A 24,740-nucleotide genomic window follows, 5' to 3' on the forward strand; every position below is an offset into this window, starting at 1 on the left:
ATTGAGGTATTAATATTTCTATATGTTCATAACTTTAACATAGAAAAAGATAAAACATAAAGAAAAAAAAACATTACTATACTAATATACTATTAATAGTAAGCATTTTAACTTATTTGCAAAGGATAAAATGTTTATTTGTTAATTTAAACACTTATTTTTTTAAAAAATATCAATCGACATCAATATTTCATAGCATATCACTCAACAAATTAAAATGGGACCCAGCATGATTTTTCTCAATAATTATGACATAATTTAACCAGATCAAATGCTTTTGTACCCAACTAAACGTGAAAAGGGAAGAAATATTTTAAGAATAACCTAATAACATTCTCAACTTACTTAAGATGAGGCGTCTCTATCCCATCTTGTAGGAATATATTATCAGCAGCAGCATCTTTGCCTTTAAGCAGCCGGATGAAGATGCTTTGCCTCGCATAACAAGCACGATGGTGAACAAGTCAAATTGGATGGCTAGCAATCAATGTTAAAAAGTCAAATAATGACCCTGTAATTCCTCCTCTCTTGAAGGTCGATGGCGACACTGTGGAAACATGGATATGATCGGCATCAATAAACATAACTGGTATAATAAATCAGCCAATAAGCACTTCAATGAAGGGAGGACGTTGCTATCCACTTCCTAAGTCACAAGTCCGAGAAAAGTCTGGTTATGATTAGAGTGCAAATGGACAGCACGAAGCGTTCTCAAATTAAATTTCTGAAAAGTGAGTCTCACCTTTAATGCACACCACCCACCACTAACACCATTTCCAATCCAATGGTAGAAGAGCAGACCCAATTCAGGAAAAGATCTAATCAGTTCGATTTGGAAAAAAATTTAATTAAAAGAAGAAAGATATCAAGTCGAACTGATTTAAAACGAGCCTTATGATACGAAGTAGCACATTTTAGGGGGAAAAAAGAGTAGACTGATCAACTCTTCATTTAAAACGAGCAAACTTTGTATATGGACAGTATACCAGATTGATACCAAACTTTTAAATCGGCTGTTTGTTTTTCGTACTCTTCTCCTCCCATGAGCTTTAATATTGGAAGTGCCGCCCCCCGACCAGGTTGTCAAAAGTAGGAGATATTGGTTGGTTAATGTCTCAATTCGCCCAAATCTTGAGCATTAAGAGAGAATCCAAGCGCCTAGAAAAGTAGGTGTTAGATTAGCATACAGCATGCCAATTAATTTTCGAAGTAATGGAAGAATGAGAATACAGTGTGAGCTTTGTGCTGGAATCTTTAGTGCAGTTCAACATCATTTGTTGGAGTGTCTTGTGCTCTCTTCTAACTTTGTCTTTACACCGAAGGATTAGAAAACGTTATTTTCAATAAGCTGTGAAGGCACTGTCAAAAATGGAGCCATTTTGAACCCTCAGTAAGGGGGCATTAATTCTTTATATAGTTTCTGGCTCATAAACCAACCAAAAAATCTTGCTTCTCCAATATGGGCGTCTTTTATCAAGAAGACCCACCAAATCCTTCAAGGAAATGCTTTCTAGCAGGTGCTTTGAAGGATGTACTCTGCAACTGCCATAATTTTAGCAAACCACAGCCAAATTCCAACGCAGAGGATGATTATCCAACGAGTGACTTTGATGATGAAGAGGAAGTACTCACTCACCAACTTATCCTCGCATATCAACAGATATAATAACCTTTTGTTTACTCTTTCACCTTATATGAAATCTGTTTCTCTAAGTTTCTTATCTCTTTCTCAGGAAATGGTATCGGAAATCAGAAGTCGGGCAATGGAAAAGTTGAGACGAAAGACTAACCTGTCAGACAGCTTTTCCTGGGTTTTCTCACCTGCAACCAAAGAATTATATATTACTTCAATGGAGATTGAGAAGATAGATGAACCTGGAAATGAAGATAACACAGGAGATGAGTTCTACTCAGTTCAGAGTTTTCTCACATGTTCAAGTGCTGCAACAAAGGAAGCATTCTTTTCCGTAGAGGCCAACTTTTCCCGATGTTCGAGCTTAAATGGTCTTAATCTTCTGGATGAAGATCTCAAGAGGCGCACCATCTTACAGGAATTGTTTCATTGTGAAGGATGGCCGTTTGGTCTTTGCAGGAAAGCGGTGTTACTTCCACCTCTGCCCAAGTCGCCATCTGAATCTTGGTTATGGAGTAAAGGCACCAAAATTGTGAAGATATGATGTCAAAATTCGGTGCTAAGTTCTGTTTTTTTGTATTTTGCTGCTGCCAGAAGTAACGTTGAGATTGAAGAGTAAAACGTGGCTCCTCTTAGTAACAAAATTCTTCAAGCTATTGATCTGATTAAAAACAATTTTCAACTCTTCTTCACCTCATAAACATATGTATTAACCCTCTTAAATTAATTACCGCTAATATGCAGTTGCAGTAGTAATAATCATAGTTAAGGTTGCCCCCTCCGTAGATCACAGAACTCTTCAAGAACACATAAATGCAAAAACATGAAACTGATGATATAAACTTGTAAAAGGAACCCAATAATTGGCAAACATGCAAGGAAGTTAAATTCTGAGAACTCATTTGTCAATGTGAGATCTTATTCAATTGCCATTAAATCCACAATTTATTGGATTTGAGAGAAGACAGACAATAAAACATTGAAAAACAAACACCCAAACTAGAGTAGGCTAGCAACTACAGCCAAACTTTCAAAGAAGCCAAATTTATGCCCTTTGCTCGACATATGACCCTGATAGACCAGAGGTTCCCAGCACAGAAACCTGTCGTAAAATAAAATAGAAGCTATGGTTAACAAAAATTGCTTAATGGTCAATACTCGTTTCACCAACTTATTTATTTGAAAATAGCAATTAACAAACTATATAGAGAGAAGCTTTTTACCTTTCCCCACTCGGATCCAAGGCCACTGCATCTCATTTTCAAGTATATCATCTTAGTTCCTAACTCGGTTTCAACTTTCTTTCGCAGATAGTTTTCCTCGGGACCAAATGCATCCAAGTAGGCTGTATAGCGATCATAAACTGTTTGTAGTGCCTTCTTAAGCTCATCAGACAAAGGCTTAACATCCTGTAGATAGACTCGGAAGTTTTCACTTGATAAGAAGCTGGAGAGGAAACAAATTTAATTTGATAAATATATAATTTCCAATACCTCGCCACTGACACCAATGCTATCATCAATTTCCATTTTCAAGTTGATAAGTATATCACCAAAATCCTCTGCCGCTTCAGCTGCTCTGAAAACATTTTCCACAATTTCCTTTCCAGCCTTGTCTTCAGTGCTTCCAGATAATGCTGCCTTTACATCATAGACAACAGACTCGGGAAGGTTATCCCAACTTGCAGCCATCAAATCCTTGAAAGCATTCTGAAGCTTGGTATCTCCAATTGTAGGCATATTAACTACATCAACACTAAAAAATCTAGCGTGCGCTACACCAGATAGATAGCCACAATCTGCTGAAATTTACCAGAAGAAACAGGCATATGATATATTTTCAAACATTATAATACTGAAAAAATAATTTAATTCAGTCTATCAACGTTATTCAGTCACTTCACATTGCAGCGAGCTGAAACAATAAAACTTTGCACAGTGCACATTTCTACACAGATTTTAAAACTTTAGTTGATATTCCTTCTCTCTGATACGAGATTTATTTTGTTACAATTCTTTAAGACAAAGCATTGCTTAAAGTAACAATAAGGGGAACTTAAAGAAACTCAGCATTTCAACAAAACTAACCACAAATTGCGAACAATATGAAGACTTGATGATAAATACTAATGCAGAAAAGAACATAGCAGTTTACTGTACAAATATAGCAAGCAAAATTTTGATTTGTAAGAACTACATCTGTATGTGCAATTCATGGTAGAAGAACTATACATTTAACTAATCACCAGTAAGACACAAGCATATCAGCAACCAACTGAGAAAATCAATAGCTAGCATTAATTAAGTTGAATAAAGAATAGCGAATGACTTCATCAGAAATTCCGCTTCTTTCCAAAATTAATCAGGAGAGATTTGAATCTATAATAAATAGCTGTAAGTATTACTAATTAGGAGGAATACCAGAAGAAACTCTCAGCGGAAAATCTGAGAAAGAAGAACGATGAGACGACAGAGAGAAGAAACTTCGGGCAGCCTGATGGTGACTCTGTAGTAAATTCCGGTGCGTGACGCCGGCGATGACGTAAGATCTGGCGCGAACAGAACGCAATAATGATCTGAGAATCACCATTTTCTCCGAGACTTCCGGTTTTTTCCTCGAAACGGCAAAATTGAAAGCTAACTCGAGGCAAGAGGCTGTTCGATGACCGGGTGTAGTAAAAGAAAAGAGTTGGTATCCAATTTCAGAGGAGTGCCACCCTCCATTTCTTCTTTTATTTGTTTTTGGGGCCGACATTGTTGGGCCATTTAGGCCCATGGCCCAATCATGGCATTTGGAGTTTTTTTTTTTTTTTTTTTTTTTTTTTTTTTTAAGTATTTTATTTTGCAAAACGGCAAAAATGACTTAACTCAAGCCTTTTTAAGTATTTTTATTTATTAATTTTTTTAATAAAAAATAATTTTAATCGTCTTTAAACATTGAAGAAGTTAACTGAACCCTTCACATAATTAATTTTTCTAAAAGGAAAATTCTAATTATGACACCTTGTGTATGATGAAACATTTGTTAATATTCACCAATGGCAATTAATATATTATTTAAAATTAAAAGACCACAACAGTAACATATATGCATAACTTAAGCCTCATGGTTGGTGGCTTCATCTTCCAAATACTTATCTCTTCACCATAAATAGTGGAGCTAACCAGATAAACCAACGAAGCCCACACATTCTTCACAATTCAATCCATAAATCAGAAGAATAGACCCTCTATGGACTCACTAAGCCATTTGCTCGCCCCTGGTATCCTTCTTCCATGGAATCCGGCGAACCAGAAACAGCCTTCGAGTTACTCCCACTTCTTCGCGTCCACAAGAACGGACGAATTGAGCGCCTCATCGGCACTGATTTCGTTCCACCGGGGACCGACCCTCTCACCGGCGTCACATCCAAAGACGTAACAATATTCCCGGAATCCGGCGTCTCCGCCAGACTCTTCCTCCCAAACCTCACTCACTCGACTCAACGCCTTCCCCTCGTAGTCTATTTCCACGGCGGTTGCTTCTGCACCCAATCCCCATTCACGGCCAAGTACCACAACTACCTCAACGCCCTCACCGCCGAAGCCAAAGTCCTGGCGGTTTCCGTCAACTATAGGAAGGCACCAGAGCATCCCGTTCCCGCCGCCTACGAAGATTCATGGGCTGCCCTTCAATGGGCCATTTCACATTGTGAGGGGAAAGGACCTGAGGTTTGGTTGAACAAACATGCAGATTTCAGAAGGCTGTTTCTGGCCGGAGCTAGTGCCGGTGCCAACATCGCCCACAACCTGGCGATGTTGGCCGGCGAACCTGATTACGGGGAGAACATGGAGCTTGTTGGTGTTGCTTTGGAGCATCCATATTTCTGGGGCAGTGCGAGAACTGCTAAGGAGGCAGAGGATCCAATGAGGACGAGATTGTTTGAACGGCTGTGGGGGTTTATTTGTCCAGCGAGACCGGAGAACGATGATCCATGGGTGAATCCAGTGGCTGGGGGGGCAGCGAGGCTGGCTGGGATGGGAAGTGGGAGGGTTCTGGTTTGTGTGGCGGAGAAGGATGTGCTGAGAGACAGAGGAAGGCATTACTATGAGGCGTTGGCGGGCAGTGGGTGGTTGGGGGTGGCAGAGATTGTGGAAACAGAGGATGACGATCATTTGTTTCATTTGAATGATTTGGAAGGTCAGAAGGCTAAGGATTTGATCCGAAGGCTGGGGGCTTTCTTCAACAGAGACATGCCCCATTCACTGCTGCGTTGAGTCTGGTCTTCTATTTCTAAGGCTAATATTTCCAAGAAACCAAATTTGTAATTTTTGTTAAAGTTCTGCAGAGTTCAGAGACCACATTTGATACTTTCCGTCGTTAACAACAGGAATCAATACAAGTTATACGTGGAAAGTAAAAGAAACCAAAACTAAAAAACGAGATACTCAAAGATAAAATCAGATATCATCATATAAACCCAATAAAATCAGCATCAATCAAGTTCTAAAGTTTACCATTTCTGTCTCTATCAACTAAAAAAGGGAGATAGGAATTACAATAGATCAAAACCAATAAGCATTGAAAGATCTTACATCCCGATCACGTGTAGCTTCTCATAGGGCGATGTTTAAATAGAGCACCTTTTAGTTGCAGGATAACAATGTGGAGCTTCAAAATACTACCGTGTCTAGCATTGTTCCTAATGTTTGGATGATGTTTGATGACATCAAGTTGGAGACATGTTCTTCAAGGTGTTTCTTAGCATCTTGTCTGCCCACATTTGCTATTGCGAGCTTCTCAGGGGGCAACTCATCTTCCTCCTGGACTGCTTTGTTGTACTTGATAGCCAAGTTCAGCATTTCCTGAAATCAATAAATACATCAATTAGCAGTCTATTGAATAGATACCTTTCATGGTCCAAAGGACTTTGCTTACTTGAATGGTCTGCTCGTTGGTTTTCGAATGGGTATCGAATCGGCGAAGTGTCAGACCATCAGTCCATTTCTTCTTGTGAAGGTTGAGCAACATCTTCTCCTCAAGCTCATTCTTCCTGTAGTTTATTGCAATCGAGTAATAGTGTCGGTTCAACCCATGGATTAACGCCTGGAAGTGATCAATGATGGTGTGAATAAGATTAACTGTGAGATAGTTGAGAAAAACTCTAAAGGTAATTCAGTTGCTCATAACCCACTTGAATAGATGGCTTATTAAGATGCCCGAGGTTGGAAGTTGTTTGGCGTGGTTCCTGCCCAAGCATCATAGTCTGAGGGTTAATTAGACGAAAAGCATCAATCACCACCTTCCCCTTAACACTCTGGATTGGATCCACGACCACCGCGACAGCTCTCTGATTCAGAGCCTCAAAACTCTGCAAAGCAATGTATGCTATAAATATTTGACCTCCATAATTCAATACTAATAATTAAAATATTTGACCTACTTAAAACTACAAATGGTAGCTCGCCCAACCCTCCACAAATATCTATTGATATCATTGTATTGGTTGAATTAATACACCATTTCAGAGCTAAGAAACCACATATCACAAAAAGCTGCCAACGGTGTCGTTAATAACAGTGAAGCATGAGGGCTTTGTGACAACAGTGACGCATGTTAGATAGCCAACAATGTATGATGTATATAAGTTTAGATGCATAATTGATGGGTAAGGGATACAGTTAAAACACAAACCTGTTGTGTATTAATATCAACACCAGATAGCCAACATCCAAACCCTGGATGAGAATGATACCAACCCACGACCATCTCAGGCCTGTGAACAAAGAAATCAGCTCAGCTATCTGAACAACAAAGGACAGTATAAACTGAAAAAATATAACAAGAAGAAAGAACTTCACAAAAAAGATCAACTTTCAAAAACATGGATGGACCCGTCCCTAGTTTAAGATACAGGATTTACAGAGTCAGAATCGAACGTGCCTTCTTAGTAATGAATAATTATAGCACGAATGCACAATATACAGACAAGCTATAATAAGATGAACCGAGTTAACTGAAGTAAGAAAAGAATAACAATTAAAGAGATCAAAGTGAGAGATGAAATACCGTCCAGTCTGTTTAAGCATATCGAGCATGTTGGTCTGAAAAACATGATCGACGGCTTCGACACTAACACCAGTACCACTTTGGGGCATGGCAAAGACGTCAACAACACGAACCGTGTACTCATCAACAAACTCTCCCAGCATCAAACCCATCACCTCCATCGGAACCCCAGCTCTTCCTAAAAATTAAACCAGACAGCTACGCGATTACAGATTCATCAAACGCCATAAAAAAATCAAATAAAATTATGGAAATGGTATTGTGATAAACCAGTAACGAGATTCGATAATCAAAAACGCCCATCAGATTTAGGGTTTACAATTCAGACAATTATTGGCGACAAATTATAAAGAATAATGAATGGTGCTCAAAAATCAAGCAGAGAATTAGAAGATTAAGAGTTGGATACCGAACAACCAAGAACATAGCAATTGTAGAATGAATTACCGTGCTTGAGCATCTTGAGGAGCGCGAGCGATGAGATATAGACCTGCTCGGAAGAATCTAAGGTGGGGGAGTCCGGGGGAGGGTGTCCCAACGCACCACCGGCACCGGCAAACATCCTCTGAAGGCGTTCCATCCCTGACATTCGTCTATCACTCACTTGTAGTTCCTAATCTATCACCGCCGATCTGTTAAGTTCCCGGAGTTTCTTTTGCTGCAAGATAAGAATACACCGGCGCCTTTTCTTTTTTCCTTTTTATCGTCTGTATTTATATTCTCAATCATTTCATTAGAAAGCTTGAAAATGTAAATTAAAAATAATAACAATAACAATAATAAAAAAATAATAATAATAATAAAATAAAATAAAACATTGTGAAATTTAAACTGAGGGCCAAAATGAAAATGGTCCAACTAGTTTTCTACCCCTACGTAGATTTCAAATAGACATTAAAAAAAATATCATATAAATTGGTGAATTAAACTCAAAATGATTACCTCTGAGAGTTTAAACTTAGATCCTTTATCATTTTCAATTATTAAAAGCTAAAATCCTTTACATATTTGTTCAATTTATAAGCTTGTGAAAAATATGAAAAACGAATGTATAAAAATGAGTAGCTTTCAAATAACTTGTTTTCTTAACAATAATTGAAATGAAGGAAGAATAATTAGAAATAGAGAAAATAGATTATTTTATAATTAAAAATATCATATCATTTGAAGCAATTATAAAATATTAATTTCCGGTTAGTTTCGAAAAATTGAGCATTATTATTAGGGATAAGTTTAACGCTTAGCACTGAAATATTGTAGGGCTTTACCCAAAAGGGAGCCCTTCCAGAAATTCTCGAAGGCCTAAGCCAAGCCCAGGCCTAAGAGGGGGTTTGGAAATAGTTTTCAACCAGCAATTGACGCGCCTCGGTTAGAACCTCACTAGCTGCGTCATTGCCCCAAGCGCAAAGATGACCTACACAACTCCCTAAGCTTCCATTTTAAAGCTGACCGCATGTGTTTCATGGACACTTTTTCCGATGTGGGACGACCACAAATAACGCAACCATTTGATTTTGAGGATACCCGCAAATAAAAACTATCACTATAAACAAAAATAATAATTGAAGTAATAAAACTGAATAAATATTTGTTATATGGTTTTTATTTATGTATATTTTTCATAAAACTTTTACATAGAAAATCACATTAAACATAAAAGACAATTAAAAGGTATAAAGAGAAAGAATAAGATTAATAATTGGCTAATTTTATTATGTAAACAAACCCTATAGAAATAACAATCTTATTAACCAAATGTCACACTCAATACTTTCCTAATACATGGTGAAATTTAATGAAATAATGTAAATAAAATAAATGATGGGAGTGCTATAATACTAGTAATACATACTTTTTGCACTCCAATTTATATTGCATATAAAATTAATTATCATGATATTAATTAAATGTCCTTATTCGACGCTGCAGCATCCTTTCCATGGGGAGACTTGGAATGGCGAAGCCTCCTTTCCGTGGACAGCACTTTTGCGAACCTGCATCATTCACATATATACGCATAAATCTCGTAAATTATAAACGATGAAGGCGTGGAAGTAAATATATATTGTTAGACGAACACAACTCTCCATAATAGTATGATATTGTCTACTTTGAGCATAAACTCTCATCACTTTTCTTTCATTTGGACTTCCTCAAAAGATCTCATATGAATAGAAAAAATATTATTTGATTATAAATTCATGATCATTCCCTACCTTACCAGATCTTTCATCATCCAACATATATAATTTGATGATAACATAATTTTTACCTTATGAGAGCTTGCTCGTTTGTTTCAGAATCACGAGGTTGAACGACACCCGTCTCCAAATTCACCCTCGAGACTGGTTTCTTCAACAATTTTTCACCGACCTCAACAAGATCATTCAAGTTCTTCTTCGTGGCTATGTCCACTGAGGATATAACTCCGTTCAATGTATCATCCTAACCATTTTAAAATTAAATGCATTATTTTTTTTCAACATTTTTTTTGTCATTGGTTGATTGATTTCCGAAAAAAAAAAAAAACCTGAATTCGGAGGTAGTTTTGTTCGCAATGAAGAGCTTTAAAAACCACGGAAAGATGAAAATCCACCATATCAGAACTTGCATGAGAAAACACATCGATGATCGGCGTGGAACCGCCGGCCGTGAGCCACTGCAATAAACCCCACTTGGCAGCCTTCTCCGACGTGTATTTCATTTCATCTTTTGGGGATCCCGTCCCCAACGATATAACTAGAAACCTCGAGTAATCTGTTACTCTTATAGCAAAGAAATCTGGGTTCCCTTTCAGTGCCTCCTTTGTCACTTCACCCATAGCCAGCAAAGTCTGCAATTTTTATTTTTTTTTAATTTTTTTTTCCAATTTTTATAGTTATATTTAAAATCAAATTTAATTCTTTTAATATAACTTATTTAGAGAAAATAATATACATACTGGATTATTAGCAGCAACGCCACCATCAACAAGGTTAAATTCCCTAACTTTACCAGTGGCGACATCCTGAGTTTTGAAGTAATGAGAAGGAAGATAAGTAGGCGCCGCGGATGTCGAAATGCATATGTCGGAGACCGCCGCATTCAAATCAGGTTTGTTCTTGACCTAGAAAGGTCGTAGAAAAAAAATTATTCAATAAAACTACTACAAGATGTATCTTACGTTCATATGTCGACAAAATCGAAAGTGTAGGAACCTCGTAGCTGGAGAAGATGGTGGGCTGAAGGAGCTTGATGTCGAAGGCAGGGATAACAACATTAGTCAAAGTTTGGCTCAATTTTGTATCTCCAAGTTTTTCCTTGACGAGCTGGTGGAGATACTTTCCATCATATTTTGGACCCATCAGCGCATTGACGATCTTTTCTATCGCCAGTGATCTGCCAAAACTCGAAGCTAAATGTTGTTATTACAAGAGAAAAAATGGATTAGTTTGTTTAGTATATTGTTTAAGGTTATTGTGAAATTGCAGACCGTTTCTGGGGGAAGATTTTAGGAGAGTGGTCGAGGTAGAAATCTTTGATGTCTTTAGCCGAAAACAAGGGACGGTTGTTTTCGTTTGGAGCAGTTAACATGGCTGTCACCAATCCACCGGTGCTCGTCCCAGCAATCACATCGAAATAGTCGGCGATTCTTGCATCCTCGCCGTCTAGTTTCTACACACAGTATGAACATTAATCAACTCAAAAATCTTACCTTTATTAATTTTTAACATTCTACTGTCACGTGTATTTAATAGTTCATTAGTAATGAGTATTATGATTAATAGTTAACTAACTTCGAAACAATTGAAATAGTTAGAAATTACGTATGGTACCTGAAGTTCAGACTCCAAGAAATTGAGGATGGTTCCGGGGATGAGCCCTCGAATTCCACCTCCATCGATACTCAACACCGTGATAAGGTTTCCAAAAGTTGGAGGCTGGAGAGGAACATTTGTTGAATCCATAAATAAATATACAAAAATCAAGGAACGTGGATTGAAAAAACTAAGGTGTTTGCTTTTGTAAATATATCTGCACTGCTAGAAGGATTTGAGAGAAAATATCTATAATTCAATTCTTTGGGGGCCATAGTATTGAGGTATTTATAGAATTCCTCGAACACATTGGGTTGAAATATTTAAGAATATTTATTTTTCAATTATATTTATCATATCTAACTATTTATTATAAATAAATATTTTATAACTCGGTATACCCAAAGTACCATATTTGATAATTTATTCAAGGTAAATATCTAGGTATCTAGATATCCTTTATTCAAAGCAGATATTTGCCTTTTTATCATATGTATCATATTTGCTTTTTTTATTATACACGATATTTGCCTTCCATTACTTTATTATAGGCGATATTTGTCTTATATTGTTACCATAGATATCATATGATAAAAGACAAATATCTTGTATCTATTTATTATTATTTAGTTATTTATTTAGTTCTATAAATACAAATGGATAAGCTTCCAACTCGGTCATGCAGCCACTTCCCTCTTAGCAGCCGCTTATATTTATCTTCTTGGTCTTTCCCAAGGACAAGTTATCAATATAAATAATTATAAGCAGCTTTCCTTTCGTTAATTAATTAATTAAAACTTTAGTACATAACACAATTTTAATATAAAAAATATGAAAATTATATGCATCATAGCTTAATAAAGTCTTGACTCTTAAATGGCACGTTCTAAAAACTAATAAATTTACACCATAATTTAGTTACAATATAATAAAATGATTCGTGTACGAAACAAATTCCAGAATAATTGGAATATGGTGGATTAAATAAATAATTTCAATTTTCTTAGCTAGTTGTGCTAATCCTTATTTGAGAGAGTAGAAAATTATATTTAAAATAAAAAAAGGGTTAGAAAATGGGCCAAGTTGGGTACTTAGAAAAATCAACTTTATGGAGACTTGAATTTATTACGTTCGATTATCGTTCTGCAATTTCTGGTCTTATTCAACTTCAAAGCTCAACCCAATTATTTTAATATTGGAACAATAAAAAAATATTATATTGACTCAATCGATATGTTGAAATTATAATTATTTATCACGGACGCAAGCTTTGCGTGCATAACGATATAAACGACTATCTTTTCCTTATGATTGGGTTCAAAATTTTCCACCGGACTAAATAACTTTTTCATGTCGAAAAATAAATTTAATTATTTAATATCGAATATTCATATAATTTTATACTAAAAGATCAAACGATTTAAAAAATAAGAAATATTGAAAATAAATTCACTCTAAAAGCCGTCGTATGTTTATATCAAATTCATTCTGAAAAATAGTTTCTTTAGCAAATTAATGATTTTAAATTAGTCTAAATCTTATCTTTACTTTTTGTTGGTCAATTCAAACATAAGTGTTCTAAATTTGGGTCAGATTTCAATCTAGGAATGAGGCGCATACCTCGTGGATTATTGTTATTTTTAATTATTATTTTAAATTTGAAACTATAAGTTAAAAAGACAAAAAAAAAAAAAGAAAAAAAAAAGTATATGATTAAAATAATAGATTCCAGCTCGCATCACAAAAAGCCATCAGCTATCATCATGAACCAAATGGCTGCCTTGTCGTTTTCTCCTTGATCGCTTTTATCAACCGTACTACGAATTATCCAACGGTCTAAATTGTTGCTTATGTTTTTCATTTTATTAGATCCAATAACACAAATAACCACGTTTGAATTAGGTTTTCTAAATCAATTATTTAAAACAAGGGAATTAGAAATTAGAGATTGATTCACGAATGGACCAGGAACACATGTTCTCTCGAACTTATCTATTTGTATTATTTAATTTAACCAAGCTTTTTTTTCTTTTTGTTTATTACGAAAAGGACCAAAAATTATACTTTAATTGTTACGTATTTAGGGACATGGAAAAGTGACCTGAATTCGGAGGTACTTGTCCTCACAGGGAAGGGCTTGAAAAATGTTATAATAATATAAATTTTAAATTGCTTTATAAAATGGAACCTTATGATACATAAAATTAGTTAAAACTTGACCAAGATGAAATTATTCAACAGGTAAACAGGATTGCCACCCTAAATGAACACAAATCCTATAAATTAACTACATTTATTTTAAACTATTTATTTATTTATTTATTATTATTATTATTATTATTATTATTATTATTTGTTAATAATGAGAAATATAAATAAAAATAGAATTGGGATAGTGTGTAGTCTCATTAATATTCATAACTTTAAATAGGATATAAGCTAACAACTAATACCTAAGGAAAATATAAACTAATTAAGGATGGAGAATAAAATAAAATATATTATAAATCAAACTGTAAGAATATTAAGATATAATATCTAAATATATTTCATAAATAATATCTTCTCCAGATATTATATTTCAACAATTTTCCAAATAATTCATATCAATAATCTAACATTTTCAGACATTTGAAAAAAATATGAGAAATATGATAAATATTCAGGTGGCAGGAGATGCATTATTTTCCAATTTCAAGGCGGCAGCGCTTCCATGAGGGGACCTTGCATGGCGGAGCCGCCTCTCTTCGGAGAGCAACTTGGCGAATCTGCATAAGATGACCCATTCGTCAGCAGTAATTAAAAGCAAATTTTGAGACATTTTTCTTTATTGAAAAAAAAGAAAGAGAGAGAGAGAAAATTAAAGGGGTTTTAATTTAATTTAATTTTTGCCTTATAAGGGCTTGTTCATTTGTTTCTGAATTTGAAATACAATCCTCAAAGATCCCCGTCTCCAGATTCACCCTTGAAACTGGCTTCTTCAATAACCCTTCTCCGACCTTCACAAGATCATTGAGATTCTTTTGTGTAGCCACATCCACCGAAGCCACCTTGCCGCTCAACGTATCATCCTGTGTAATTTGTAAAAGCAAACGTTTAAGATAAGTATATACAAGTAAGTTCATCTTGTAATTTATTCTTAAATTTTTTAATAAATTTTGTATATATACAAATACATTTATTTAAATTAGTTGACAATAATGTAAATCAGCCTTACCATAAAAAAAATTTAACTGTTGTTAAAATTAAGTAAAAATGAAAAAAAAAAAATTAATTTGAATGAATAGGGAAAAGGAGGGAAATAAGTGAACCTGAATGCGAAGGTAGTTTTGTTCGCAACGAAGGGCTTGAAAAATGACAGAAAGGTGAAGATCCACCATATCAGAGCTTGATTGAGAAAACACGTCGATTATTGGGGTGGAGCCGCCGTTAGTTAACCAGTCCAACATCCCCCATTCCGCTGCTTGCTCCGCCGTGTATTTCATTTCCAACTTCGGAGCTCCGGTTCCCAACGATATGACCAAAAACCTTCTGTAGTCCATTGGCTTTATAGCATAGAAGTCTGGATTTTCTTTTATCACCTCTTTCGTCACTTCTCCAATTGCCACCAATGTCTGTTGAGAATTATTAGGAGTAAGTCCCACATTGATTAATTTAGTAATTTAGTGGAAGGTTATGGATTTATAAGAGAGAAATATTATCTCCCAGATTTTTTGGAGAAGCCCAAATCAAAACGCTTATGATCAAAATCGACAATATCATATCATTGTGAGAGTCGTGATTCCTAACCACCTTTAATTTCATTTCACAAAAATGCTTTTAAACTAGGAAAAATAATTTAATTATCATTTTGGTTTAAATAATAAAAAACTAAAAGCTATCTCTACTCCCTCTTCATAGATCTATAGTGAGTTATAAAATTAAGAATAAAATGAATATATTTGTTGTTATTTACCGGATTGTTTGCAGCAACGCCGCCGTCTATTAGGTTAAACTCTCTCGTTTTTTGAGTAGCAGTGGCCTCAATTTTGAAGTGATGCGCCGGAAGAAAAGTGGGGGCCGCCGAAGTAGAAATGCAAATATCCGACAAGTAAGCATCCAACGATGGATTATTCTTCATCTGAAACATGGACCAAATCTAAAATCTCCAATGAAAAAGATAATGAATTTAAGGTAAAAAAAATAAAAATAAAAAATTAATTACCTCGTAGGTAGAAAATATGGTGGGCTGAAGGAGCTTAATATCAAACGTCGGGATCACCACCTTAGTCAACGTTTGGTGTAACTTTATATCACCAAGCTTTTCCTTTACAAGTTTGTGGAGATATTCCCCGTCGTATTTTGGACCAGACAATAATTTCACTATTCTTCCTATTGGCCACCTTCTATCCCATTTTCAAATATCGATAGATTAAATTTAATTTCGTGTCTTAATTACATCATTACCATTTATTTTCAAGTTTATTACCAAACTTGTGAGATAATTTAATCAAACTATAGGGTTATATTCATTCTTAAATTGTTGGGACGTAAGACTAAATTACATCAACTAAATTAAATCTATGTTTACGTTTTGTTTTAGAATAAATTACCTGATTTGGGGAAAGATTTTGGGAGAGTGATCGAGGTAGAATTGTTTGATATCTTTAGCAGAAAACAGGGGACGATTGTTTTCATCTGGTGCTGCTAGCATGGCTGTCACAAGTCCTCCGGTGCTTGTCCCAGCAATGATATCAAAGTAATCTGCAATTCTTGCCTCTTCGCCGTCTAATTTCTACTACCATAATAATATCCTAAAGTTATTAGCAACAAATAATACTTCATGTTTCCAAACACGATTTATTTTTAGGCATATTCTTTCATTATTTTGGATATTTGTTCCTATATGGTCTATTTAACCTAGGACCAAATAAATTCCATTTAGAATTGATGATTCAATTTGACCTTTCCATAAACAAATGGCCAAAACATTAGTCATGACAAGAGGATCATCTATAAAACACGAGTATACGACCATATATGAATCTTATAAACTAATTTGACATATGTTACAATTATATTCTTAAAAAATGCAACATATAATGGTACCTGAAGTTCAGACTCGAGGAAATCAATAATAATTCCTGGAATGATTCCTCTAATCCCACCTCCATCAATACTCAGAATTGTAATAAGGTTACCAAAAGTTGGAGGTTGAAATGGCACAATTATCGCTTCCATGACTACTGAACTGTAAATGGAAACAAAGTTTTTAGTCTTCGTCGAAAAGGCTGTGATGAGCAAGAGAAGCTTTTAGAAAGAAGACTCCAAACCTTTTGAGAGCTAAATTTGTTTTAACCTTTTTTGAGTTTTGTGTATATTTTTTTATACTTCCATGGGGCAATTTATAGACATTACCAACTCCCTTTTGAACCATTATTTGGCTTTGGGATATGCAAAATGGCAAAGCATGGAAAGATTAGCGTTGTAAACCTCTCTTTTTTTCAACACGTGGACCAATAGAGTATTTTGTAGAAATGTCAAAAGTATTGCTTTTCAATTTGGGTTGTCTCTTTCGTCATTAACTTGTGAAAATTAATAAAAGCATCAAAATCCCATCCCCTCTAACATTTTATATATAGCTCCTATGCCATCACATTTCAACATTCTTTAAGTTAATGTTTTTGAAATTTTGGTTCGGGAGTAATTTGTGGAATTTTTTTCAAATCGTGTTTGTTAGATGAACACGACTCTCCACAATTGTATGATATGGTCCATTTTGAGCATAAACTCTCATGGTTTCGCTTTGGGTTTTCCCAAAAGGTCTCAACCAATGGAGATAGTATTCCAACACCTCCCCTGGAACAAAGTATGCCCTCCCTTAACCAAGACTCGACTTCTTTTCTTTTGGAGCCTTAGTCGTTTTTTACTATGCCTACTCCTTTCCTTTTGGAGTCATTTGTTCGACATTTGAGGATTCTATTGGCATGACTCTGATACCATGTTAGGCGAACGACTTTACACAATAATATGATATTGTCCACTTTGAGCATAAGCTCTCATGACTTTGCTTTGAGCTTCTCAAAATGTCTTGTACCAATGAACATAGTATTCCAACCGTGTTAATATTGTCGCATTGAGGACATAATTATTTCTTCGTTCAAATAAATTAAGAAGAATTTTAATTTGATTGTTATAAAAATAAATAATATATTTTTTAGGTCTTATTTTTCAACATTTTTCAATATTTTCACGTACCAATAAATTTGGAGTGTTGTGGAAGGAGAATGTAAACCCACCTGATTTAATAAAGGATTTCTTAGGCAGTTTTAATCACTAGTTCTCAATATATATAATTTTAAATTAATTTTTTCAAATTTTCAAACATTATATTAGACAACTGTGTTTTTTTTTTTTTTTTTTATAAATAATTTTTGTATTTCTTATTCTCATTTTTAAGAAAATTTTGCAAAATTGATCATTTTTTAAAAAAGAGGTATTTTTCTTTCCTATTTCCTAATTTTAAACAAATATAAGTAAAGTATTGTTTTATTATTGTTTTTACATCCACAATGTACGGTAAAGAGACTCACCGCAGGGCCTGGCCCGAAGATTCTGAGCTGGCATGTGTTCCAATTACAGGACGCATTCCCACCCTATGGTTCGGCGGGCAATTAGGACGCAAATCAAAAAGCAATCGGCAATCTTCTTAATTTTAATTTCTTAAATTAATAATAATTAATAATCTCAAGTTTTTTTTTTTTTTTTAATTAATTAAAAAATGTTCTGAATCCGAGCGGTCCACTCTTAATCATCGTAATGTCCTCCATTCGGTGGAAAAATTGGGTGTGGTCCAACGTATCGTAATTACGATAAAGAGAAACATTGGTGAAAATTGGGTGTGGTCCAACGTATCGTAATTACGATAAAGAGAAACATTTCCACCAATGAGAAGGTGAAACGTGGCTGAAAATCCACTTTAAATAGTGAGAATATTTGGATTAATTAATTTTTGGGTCATTGAGTTTTATTATGTCAACATCTGGCGCCGTCTCAGTTTGTTCATCTCCTCCCCTCCCCATGGCTCCAGTTTCTCTCTCTTCTTTCTCCCATACGCCTTCTGTTGTTTCTTCGCCTTGTCTACTACAGCTTTACCGGCGAATCTTACTTCCTCGCAGAACGCTAGCCTGTTTCTCCTCCACTTTGACTTCATCTGCTTCGATCACGTCTTCGTCAATTTCGGCGCCAAAAGTAGTGGTTACAAGAGAGCGCGGCAAGAACGGGAAGCTCATCGATGCTCTGGTAAATTTTCGTTCCTCTCGATTTTGTAATCAGAGGATGTTTTTTTCAGATTGTTGATTTATCCTTTGATTCCTCGAGCCTTTTTTTTTTGCTTTGTTCTCGTTCGCCAGTTTGATTCTCATTCTACTTAGGCATTGTGTTAATCTTATATACATGTGATGCAGCGATTTGTAAGTCGACGCGTTTGACTAAATGTTGGAATGAATGCTGGTTGTTCGAGTCTTTTGATTAATTGTTGCCTTCTCAAGTTCTTCACCGATTTTCTAGATCTTTCCGAAATTGTTAATCATTTTGAGACTCATTACTACCTTTACTTCTGCTGGAATATTGTTGTTATTGTCTTTTTGGAGAAGATGAGGAATGTGCACTTTAGTGGACGTTTCTTGCCGCTGAAGTAAATTAGAACTGTAATAGTTTGTAAGTTCCATTGTAGTTTCTGTTTTCCAAAAATTAAAATGTCTTTTATCATCAGTTGTAAGATACTCGAAAGTACTTAGGTATATTATCATAACTATATTATAAGAACGCCTCTAACATCAAATGTGCTGATCTATACTCGAAAGTAGCCTCAATATGAGTTTAATGTCAGTACTTAGATATATTATCAGAACTATATTGAACCATTCCATCGCTGCATGCGGTGGTAAATTTCTTGTTAATCTCAGTTCTTTTTTTTCATATAATAGCTTATTCGTAATAGCTGCTCTGCATTGTTGATTTTAGGAGGCGTTGATATTAAGAATATTGTTCTTTTTTATTGGATGCGTATAGTACTTTCGTTGTGATTAGTGCTTCAATAGGTACTATGAATCCTGTTCATTGCTTAGTCTCTCGTAGTATTTCATCCAGGAAACCGATCTATTGCTTCAATCAAGAATAGGTAGGGTAGGATGGAGAATAGACATGATGTTTTATCTTGAACTTTTGTCCATTATCATCCACTAATGGATGAATATTTCTGACATGGACATATTTGTTACATAACTTAAAGTTACTGATGTTTTACTCTACATACCATTGCTTCTCTCCTCAATTTCCTTTTCTTTTTCCTAAAAAAACATTCCTCGACTATTCTTTAACAAACCTCCTGTGAAGGTAAAATAATAGATATTTTTGCGTGGATGAGCAAGCTACAATCCAATCTATGAAGTTTGAAATCAATATAAACCAGACTATTGATATTTCTGATGTTGATCGCAGGCAAGACATGGAATAAACTGTTTGGAGCTTCCCCTCATTCAACACAGTCAAGGACCTGACTTGAATAGGTTACACTCTGTACTTAGTGGTACGTCCTTCAGGATTGGTTTTCTCTTCTCGCTCTCCTCAAAATCTCACTATCCTCGTTCAACTGATTCTTTCTATCTCAATTGCACGCCTATATTTATTAGTAATTTTCAATGTACCATAGAATAGTTGGAAAACTATTAATTGGCACAACCGTTTACAATCTTCTCTCCCTCTTCATTAACAGATTCTGTATTTGATTGGATCATTATAACCTCCCCTGAAGCTGGCTTGGTGTTCCTACAGGCATGGAAGTAAGGGTTAGAACTAACTCACTGGACTCTCACCATTCTTGTATGTCACACAATTTCATATGTCAAAAAAAAAAAAAAAAAAAAAATTAAAAAAAAAATTAAAAATTAAAAATTAAAAATTAAAAATTGACAGTTGTTAGTTTCCTAGAACTTTGAAAGGTTTGAATATGTTTTGAATATTTTTCCTATTTAATTTATCAGCATTTGCATACAACTTGTTTTCTTTGTAGAGAATGTTAGGACTTTAAGAAATTCATACTCATCATACTAGTTGGTCAACTTGGTCTAGCGCTTTAGAATTTGTTGAGTAATGGATGGTTTGTTTTACACGTGATACAATACAACCGAAGGAAACATCATATTACCATTTGATAATGTAAATTCTTATGTTAATGCCATTGGATAAATTATATTTTACAACATTAAATGCGTTGTTAGGACCTTTTTTCTTTAACCTGTATGTGGCTGTATGGTACATGAGCTATATCCTTCTCTTTGAAATGTATTGTTGGTCAAGTGAGGCAAAACGTGTTTTTGAATTTTGTTTTATTACTGGCCATCTCTTTCTTGCTGCTGAATAGTAATTTGCATAGTTGGTTATATATAATCATGATCCACAGTGCACTTTTTTTACAAATGACGAGCACAAACTCAAGATTGATTAATGCTTTCCCATCACGTGTTCCATTAAAGCTGCTTTAGGTCGTCCTTGAGTGATACCTTCACATTATTTTGTTCCTTAGGGCCGCTGGAATGCCAAAAGTTAGAATAGGTGTTGTTGGAGCTGGTACAGCTAACATTTTTGACGAAGTGTTGCAATCATCAAACTTACTCGAAGTGGCGTTTGCACCCTCAAAAGGTAAGATGTATGTCAAAATCAAGTCTCGTGCATCATGCACATATATTCATTATTTGTGGATTGCATTTGTTTGCATGATGTTAACATTTTTAGCTATATCATTTACCTTCTGTCTTAAGTCAAATAAGATGATGAAAAGATCTCAAGAAAGACAGTGAAGTAGTATGGCACATCATAACTATCAAAACAACTCCAAAGAAATATGTCAAATACATTAGATATTATTCGTGCTGGAAATTTTTATTCTTGAATCCTCACTCTGTTATGAACGTTGTTGAACAATCACAATTTGTCAGGGGTATTTGTATCTTCGCAGCAGGCTTTTCTTTTCTTTTCTTTTTGAGAGAACATAAACGATTTATTATTCAATGTGTGTATACATCTGGATTTGATTAGAGTAAGAATCCTTCTACGAAGATTCGTGGCTGTCCTACATATCTTTTGTTTATTATTATTCTTATTCTTATTATTGTTATTATGATGATGATGATGGTGATGATGATTATTATTTGTTAGGATGTTGTCCTGCACATACATAATTTGAAATATTTGTCCAATTATCTCTTTCAGCAATAGGCAAGGTCTTGGCTTCCGAGCTTCCGAAGTTGGGGAATACAAAGTGCAGTGTCTTATATCCTGCTTCTACCAAAGCAAGCAATGATATTGGTATGCAACGTATTTTTTTTCTTTTACCCTCTTGAGAGCTATTTTCATTAGATAGAGTGGAAACAATGATCTTTTTTTTTTTTTTTTTTTTTTTTCTTCTCATGCCATAACTATAAGAAATTTTATTTGAACTGGAATTATTGCTACTAAATTGTTGCTTGATGGCTTGCAGCTACCAATTGTTTAAGGTTTACTTGATTAGCCACTCTTTGTGATAAGTCCAGTTTTACTTGGACCAGTAAAACCTAATTGCCACAGCTGAAAATTCAAAATACTTTGAATTAGATTAATAACATTTTAATGGCATTCCCCTCAAATCAAGTACTGACATCTCTTTACTTTTGATTCATGTAAAATAAAAACACAAAATACGAACAATGTGAATAATTGGCAGGTTGTTTATGTTCTAATCACTTAAAAAATAGGGAACTTTTGTTCTGAAAAAATCTAAGGAAGAGGAAGTTATTTATTGAAGTACTTTAAATTTCAGACATAGTGGTGCCTGAAACTAGATGCTGACTCTTGTTGCTTAAGTCAATACTTTTTCGTTTCTAGCAATATTTCATATTTCGTAGACTGTCATCACTCTTTGTGGTAGATAGTATATATTATTTACAAATATATTTTCCTCCTTGTTTTATGAAAACTGTAGTGGATATCTGATATTCCTGTCAAGTGATTTGTTTGCAAGTATGTAGTAGCGGGCTTTTATCTGTTACTTTTTTTTTTTTTTTCAAAAATAAAGTTTAGTATTTGATGGTCTCACTGTTGCACCGTAGTGTTATTCCGTCTATTATAACTAAAAGCAAAATAATGGCTTTTAGAAATAACCTTGGTATCCCTCTTTGCTATCTGTACAGAGGAAGGCCTTTCAAATCGTGGATTTGAGGTCATGAGGCTCAACACCTATACTACGGTAAAGTATTCATGTGCCTTAGTATAACACTGAAAATTTAAAGATGAACCACCCTGATTCAGCATTGCATGCGGTTTTTAGAGGTGTATACATCTGCTTGATCTTGAGTGAAGTTAATAAATATCATTTACTATCCCAATCTAGAGGGAATCAGTAAAGCGAGTTACAGCATTACTAATGATAGATGCTTAAAAGAACTGTTATATGGGACTTTCTTTAAGTGTACGTGCCAATCCTTGGGACAATTAGCTGCATTGGGGAAAGAGATTTGTGGAAGATGCTCAGCGAACCCGTACCTAGCGTATAGGAGAACTTTACAAGGAAATTGTGAACTGCACAACTAAATAAAAGATTCAAATTAAATTGAATTACTTTGAGTGCGTAATATATATTTCCTTCCAGGAGTAGTCTTGAATCAGAATACCTTGTTCCCTGCACCATTCTCTTAGTAACCTGAACAGGCTATGTGAAACATTACGGTCCACTCAAACATTATTGATTGGTACCTTTCAGGCACCTGTTGATTACGTTGATCAATTCATTCTCGAGCAAGCACGTTCATTGCCTGTTGTCACAGTGGCTTCACCTTCTGCAATTCGGTATGAACTGTTTTTTTCCTTTATTTTTTGCATGTATCACTTTGTCTATTTGATTACTTTTGTTATCTCATCCGGAGGAGAGAGAATTGTAATGTTAATTTGTTTGCTCCATCTTGGCATGGATCATGAATCTGTCGCAACAGCGCATGGGTCAACCTTATTTCAGAGCCGAAGGAGTGGGAAAAGTCACTTGCCTGTATTGGGGAAACAACTGCAGCAGCCGCAAAAAGATTAGGATTGAAAAACATATACTACCCCAAGAATCCTGGCTTGGAAGGGTAACTTATTCCGTACTTCCAACTTAACAATCGTCTAGTTGATGCATTTCTTTTCTTAGTTCAGATTCCATGCTTAACAATCTTTTCAATTGATCGAATCTACAAATTGTGATAACTGGGATGCAGGTGGGTTGATAGTATATTGGAAGCGCTAAGATCAGAAGCTCAAGTTGTTTGATCAAAGCATCTCAAACATAGGGTCGTCATGGAATGATCACCATCCATTTGCCCGAGTTCTTCGAGGTTAGGCAAACGGAACTTTTTTCAGATAATTAATGAACATTTTGGTTCTTCTATTCTCTTTTTTGTTAGTAGAATGCAATTTGTAAATTCTCAATGAATAGGATAGGTCAGTGTAGTAAAAAAGAAAAAAAAGAAAGAGTATGACAGGTATATCGCTCCATTGTCCAATGTCCAATTTTCTTTCTTTTGTCTTTCCTCTTAACTTTGGTTTGAAGAAATTAAGTTCGGCAGCTCCAACTAATAAAGTTGCCACGTTTGTAATTCACCAACCAAATTAATTGCAAGATTCCTGCAGCACAGCAGCCTTCCGTTACCTTTTAAGACTTTTGGGCTATAAAATTACGATCCTAGAATTTTGAAATGTCTTGGATTCTGTAGAACAAATATAAAAAAAAAAACTTTCAAATTTGTTTGAGAAATCCTATAATTTATAGAAGTTCCTAAATATGTAAAATTAATTGATCTAAAATTTAATTTTATGTTTAGCATGTTAATGAATTTTCAGCATTGGTCTATGAATTTTAAAAATATTGAATAAGTCAAAATTCCTAATGGATATATTTTTGTCAATTTAGTCCCGTTGTATTTGAAGTTTCTATCTAGTATATGATGTATTTACATTTTTTAATTTAATATATTACTAAGGGTGAAAGTTAAAATGAATTGATGATAAATTATACAAAATAATACTTAGTAAATTGAAAGAAGAAAAATAGAGAAAAATGTTACTAAGGGCAATTTTTTTTTTTTAAATCTCTATGGAGTTATTAAAAATTTGGAGAAATAACTAGAAATTTAGTTATTTTTCTCCTTAGTCAATACAAGTTTGTTAATAATTTCAACCTCACTGAAAATGAATAAAGACTTGGAATATTGCAA

General features: G+C 34.7%; 7 protein-coding genes, 1 long non-coding RNA gene, 1 other non-coding gene and 1 pseudogene across 14 annotated transcripts; 4 read left to right on the top strand and 6 right to left on the bottom strand.

The window, feature by feature from the left end:
- Positions 1-133: 133 nt before the first annotated feature.
- Positions 134-1,478, bottom strand: LOC111805794 (uncharacterized). 2 transcript variants are annotated; one of them, XR_002816709.2, is made up of 4 exons: positions 1,231-1,478; positions 987-1,158; positions 743-818; positions 134-646 (listed from the first exon to the last, which is right to left on the bottom strand). It is a non-coding gene; the product is annotated as an uncharacterized LOC111805794 (long non-coding RNA). The 2 variants fall into 2 exon arrangements; XR_015422937.1 differs by having other exon boundaries at positions 987-1,478.
- On the top strand, positions 1,460-2,304 carry LOC111805793 (uncharacterized). The gene is made up of 2 exons (XM_023691026.2): positions 1,460-1,624; positions 1,734-2,304. The coding sequence occupies exons 1-2, from the start codon at positions 1,460-1,462 to the stop codon at positions 2,175-2,177; spliced, it is 609 nt and encodes a 202-aa protein (XP_023546794.2). The 3' UTR covers positions 2,178-2,304.
- Positions 2,305-2,447: 143 nt separating this feature from the next.
- LOC111805791 (succinate dehydrogenase subunit 5, mitochondrial) lies at positions 2,448-4,340 on the bottom strand. Of its 2 annotated transcripts, none has more exons than XM_023691025.2 (4): positions 4,054-4,340; positions 3,127-3,431; positions 2,857-3,042; positions 2,448-2,735 (listed from the first exon to the last, which is right to left on the bottom strand). In XM_023691025.2, the coding sequence occupies exons 1-4, from the start codon at positions 4,220-4,222 to the stop codon at positions 2,679-2,681; spliced, it is 717 nt and encodes a 238-aa protein (XP_023546793.2). In that variant the 5' UTR covers positions 4,223-4,340; the 3' UTR covers positions 2,448-2,678. The 2 variants fall into 2 exon arrangements, with proteins under 2 accessions (XP_023546793.2, XP_023546792.2); XM_023691024.2 differs by having other exon boundaries at positions 3,127-3,434; positions 4,054-4,339.
- A 528-nt stretch (positions 4,341-4,868) lies between these two features.
- LOC111805466 (putative carboxylesterase 2 pseudogene) lies at positions 4,869-5,982 on the top strand (annotated as a pseudogene).
- Positions 5,983-6,060: 78 nt separating this feature from the next.
- Positions 6,061-8,382, bottom strand: LOC111805895 (26S proteasome non-ATPase regulatory subunit 14 homolog). The gene is made up of 6 exons (XM_023691179.2): positions 8,129-8,382; positions 7,682-7,859; positions 7,307-7,388; positions 6,807-6,983; positions 6,551-6,718; positions 6,061-6,477 (listed from the first exon to the last, which is right to left on the bottom strand). The coding sequence occupies exons 1-6, from the start codon at positions 8,268-8,270 to the stop codon at positions 6,286-6,288; spliced, it is 939 nt and encodes a 312-aa protein (XP_023546947.2). The 5' UTR covers positions 8,271-8,382; the 3' UTR covers positions 6,061-6,285.
- A 552-nt stretch (positions 8,383-8,934) lies between these two features.
- Positions 8,935-9,077, top strand: LOC111805467 (syntaxin KNOLLE-like protein; the record flags this gene model as incomplete). Its single annotated transcript, XM_023690574.2, has 1 exon — positions 8,935-9,077. A coding segment is annotated over one exon (120 nt), but the record flags the coding sequence as incomplete, so codon positions are not given.
- LOC111806216 (U4 spliceosomal RNA) lies at positions 8,942-9,092 on the bottom strand. The gene has a single exon (XR_002816767.2). It is a non-coding gene; the product is annotated as a U4 spliceosomal RNA (small nuclear RNA).
- A 320-nt stretch (positions 9,093-9,412) lies between these two features.
- Positions 9,413-11,718, bottom strand: LOC111805989 (patatin-like protein 2). Of its 2 annotated transcripts, XM_023691303.2 has the most exons (7): positions 11,497-11,718; positions 11,154-11,335; positions 10,879-11,059; positions 10,623-10,787; positions 10,212-10,514; positions 9,954-10,126; positions 9,413-9,675 (listed from the first exon to the last, which is right to left on the bottom strand). In XM_023691303.2, exons 1-7 carry the CDS (start codon positions 11,626-11,628, stop codon positions 9,585-9,587), a joined length of 1,227 nt encoding a protein of 408 aa, XP_023547071.2. In that variant the 5' UTR covers positions 11,629-11,718; the 3' UTR covers positions 9,413-9,584. The 2 variants fall into 2 exon arrangements, with proteins under 2 accessions (XP_023547071.2, XP_086984648.1); XM_087128522.1 differs by lacking the exon at positions 9,413-9,675 and having other exon boundaries at positions 9,950-10,126.
- A 2,292-nt stretch (positions 11,719-14,010) lies between these two features.
- LOC111806045 (patatin-like protein 2) lies at positions 14,011-16,896 on the bottom strand. 2 transcript variants are annotated; one of them, XM_023691385.2, is made up of 8 exons: positions 16,791-16,896; positions 16,567-16,708; positions 16,071-16,252; positions 15,683-15,860; positions 15,434-15,598; positions 14,790-15,092; positions 14,371-14,549; positions 14,011-14,246 (listed from the first exon to the last, which is right to left on the bottom strand). In XM_023691385.2, the coding sequence occupies exons 1-8, from the start codon at positions 16,892-16,894 to the stop codon at positions 14,141-14,143; spliced, it is 1,359 nt and encodes a 452-aa protein (XP_023547153.2). In that variant the 5' UTR covers positions 16,895-16,896; the 3' UTR covers positions 14,011-14,140. The 2 variants fall into 2 exon arrangements, with proteins under 2 accessions (XP_023547153.2, XP_023547152.2); XM_023691384.2 differs by having other exon boundaries at positions 15,683-15,863.
- A 1,581-nt stretch (positions 16,897-18,477) lies between these two features.
- LOC111806046 (uroporphyrinogen-III synthase, chloroplastic-like) lies at positions 18,478-24,174 on the top strand. 2 transcript variants are annotated; one of them, XM_023691387.2, is made up of 9 exons: positions 18,478-18,759; positions 19,960-20,047; positions 20,234-20,300; positions 21,044-21,159; positions 21,730-21,825; positions 22,686-22,741; positions 23,255-23,340; positions 23,484-23,618; positions 23,745-24,174. In XM_023691387.2, the coding sequence occupies exons 1-9, from the start codon at positions 18,490-18,492 to the stop codon at positions 23,794-23,796; spliced, it is 966 nt and encodes a 321-aa protein (XP_023547155.2). In that variant the 5' UTR covers positions 18,478-18,489; the 3' UTR covers positions 23,797-24,174. The 2 variants fall into 2 exon arrangements, with proteins under 2 accessions (XP_023547155.2, XP_086984270.1); XM_087128144.1 differs by lacking the exon at positions 23,745-24,174 and having other exon boundaries at positions 23,484-23,622.
- The last annotated feature ends 566 nt before the right edge of the window (positions 24,175-24,740 follow it).

This window comes from Cucurbita pepo, chromosome 11 (assembly GCF_057944985.1).
Source record: "Cucurbita pepo subsp. pepo isolate OVF chromosome 11, ASM5794498v1, whole genome shotgun sequence".
NCBI classification, from domain to species: domain Eukaryota; kingdom Viridiplantae; phylum Streptophyta; class Magnoliopsida; order Cucurbitales; family Cucurbitaceae; genus Cucurbita; species Cucurbita pepo.

Bases quoted from the DNA above. Each gene is read 5' to 3' on its own strand.
- LOC111805793 (XM_023691026.2), top strand. From the start codon at position 1,460: ATGGGCGTCTTTTATCAAGAAGACCCACCAAATCCTTCAAGGAAATGC. The intron at 1,625-1,733 runs GTACTCACTCAC...TCTCTTTCTCAG, and splicing joins ACTTTGATGATGAAGAGGAA to GAAATGGTATCGGAAATCAG.
- LOC111805791 (XM_023691024.2), bottom strand. From the start codon at position 4,222: ATGGTGATTCTCAGATCATTATTGCGTTCTGTTCGCGCCAGATCTTAC. The intron at 3,435-4,053 runs GTATTCCTCCTA...GGTAAATTTCAG, and splicing joins TCCGCTGAGAGTTTCTTCTG to CAGATTGTGGCTATCTATCT. The intron at 2,736-2,856 runs GTAAAAAGCTTC...ATTTTACGACAG, and splicing joins TTGGATCCGAGTGGGGAAAG to GTTTCTGTGCTGGGAACCTC.
- LOC111805895 (XM_023691179.2), bottom strand. From the start codon at position 8,270: ATGTCAGGGATGGAACGCCTTCAGAGGATGTTTGCCGGTGCCGGTGGT. The intron at 6,984-7,306 runs GTTTGTGTTTTA...ATTGCTTTGCAG, and splicing joins TTGATATTAATACACAACAG to AGTTTTGAGGCTCTGAATCA. The intron at 6,478-6,550 runs GTAAGCAAAGTC...TATTGATTTCAG, and splicing joins CCAACGAGCAGACCATTCAA to GAAATGCTGAACTTGGCTAT.
- LOC111805989 (XM_023691303.2), bottom strand. From the start codon at position 11,628: ATGGATTCAACAAATGTTCCTCTCCAGCCTCCAACTTTTGGAAACCTT. The intron at 10,515-10,622 runs GTATGTATATTA...TAAAAATTGCAG, and splicing joins GCGTTGCTGCTAATAATCCA to ACTTTGCTGGCTATGGGTGA. The intron at 9,676-9,953 runs GTAAAAATTATG...TGAATGATGCAG, and splicing joins AACGAGCAAGCTCTCATAAG to GTTCGCAAAAGTGCTGTCCA.
- LOC111806045 (XM_023691384.2), bottom strand. From the start codon at position 16,894: ATGGTTCAAAAGGGAGTTGGTAATGTCTATAAATTGCCCCATGGAAGT. The intron at 15,599-15,682 runs GTAATTAATTTT...TCCATGTTTCAG, and splicing joins CCATATTTTCTACCTACGAG to ATGAAGAATAATCCATCGTT. The intron at 14,550-14,789 runs GTTCACTTATTT...CAAATTACACAG, and splicing joins AAAACTACCTTCGCATTCAG to GATGATACGTTGAGCGGCAA.
- LOC111806046 (XM_023691387.2), top strand. From the start codon at position 18,490: ATGTCAACATCTGGCGCCGTCTCAGTTTGTTCATCTCCTCCCCTCCCC. The intron at 21,160-21,729 runs GTAAGATGTATG...TATCTCTTTCAG, and splicing joins GGCGTTTGCACCCTCAAAAG to CAATAGGCAAGGTCTTGGCT. The intron at 22,742-23,254 runs GTAAAGTATTCA...GGTACCTTTCAG, and splicing joins GGCTCAACACCTATACTACG to GCACCTGTTGATTACGTTGA.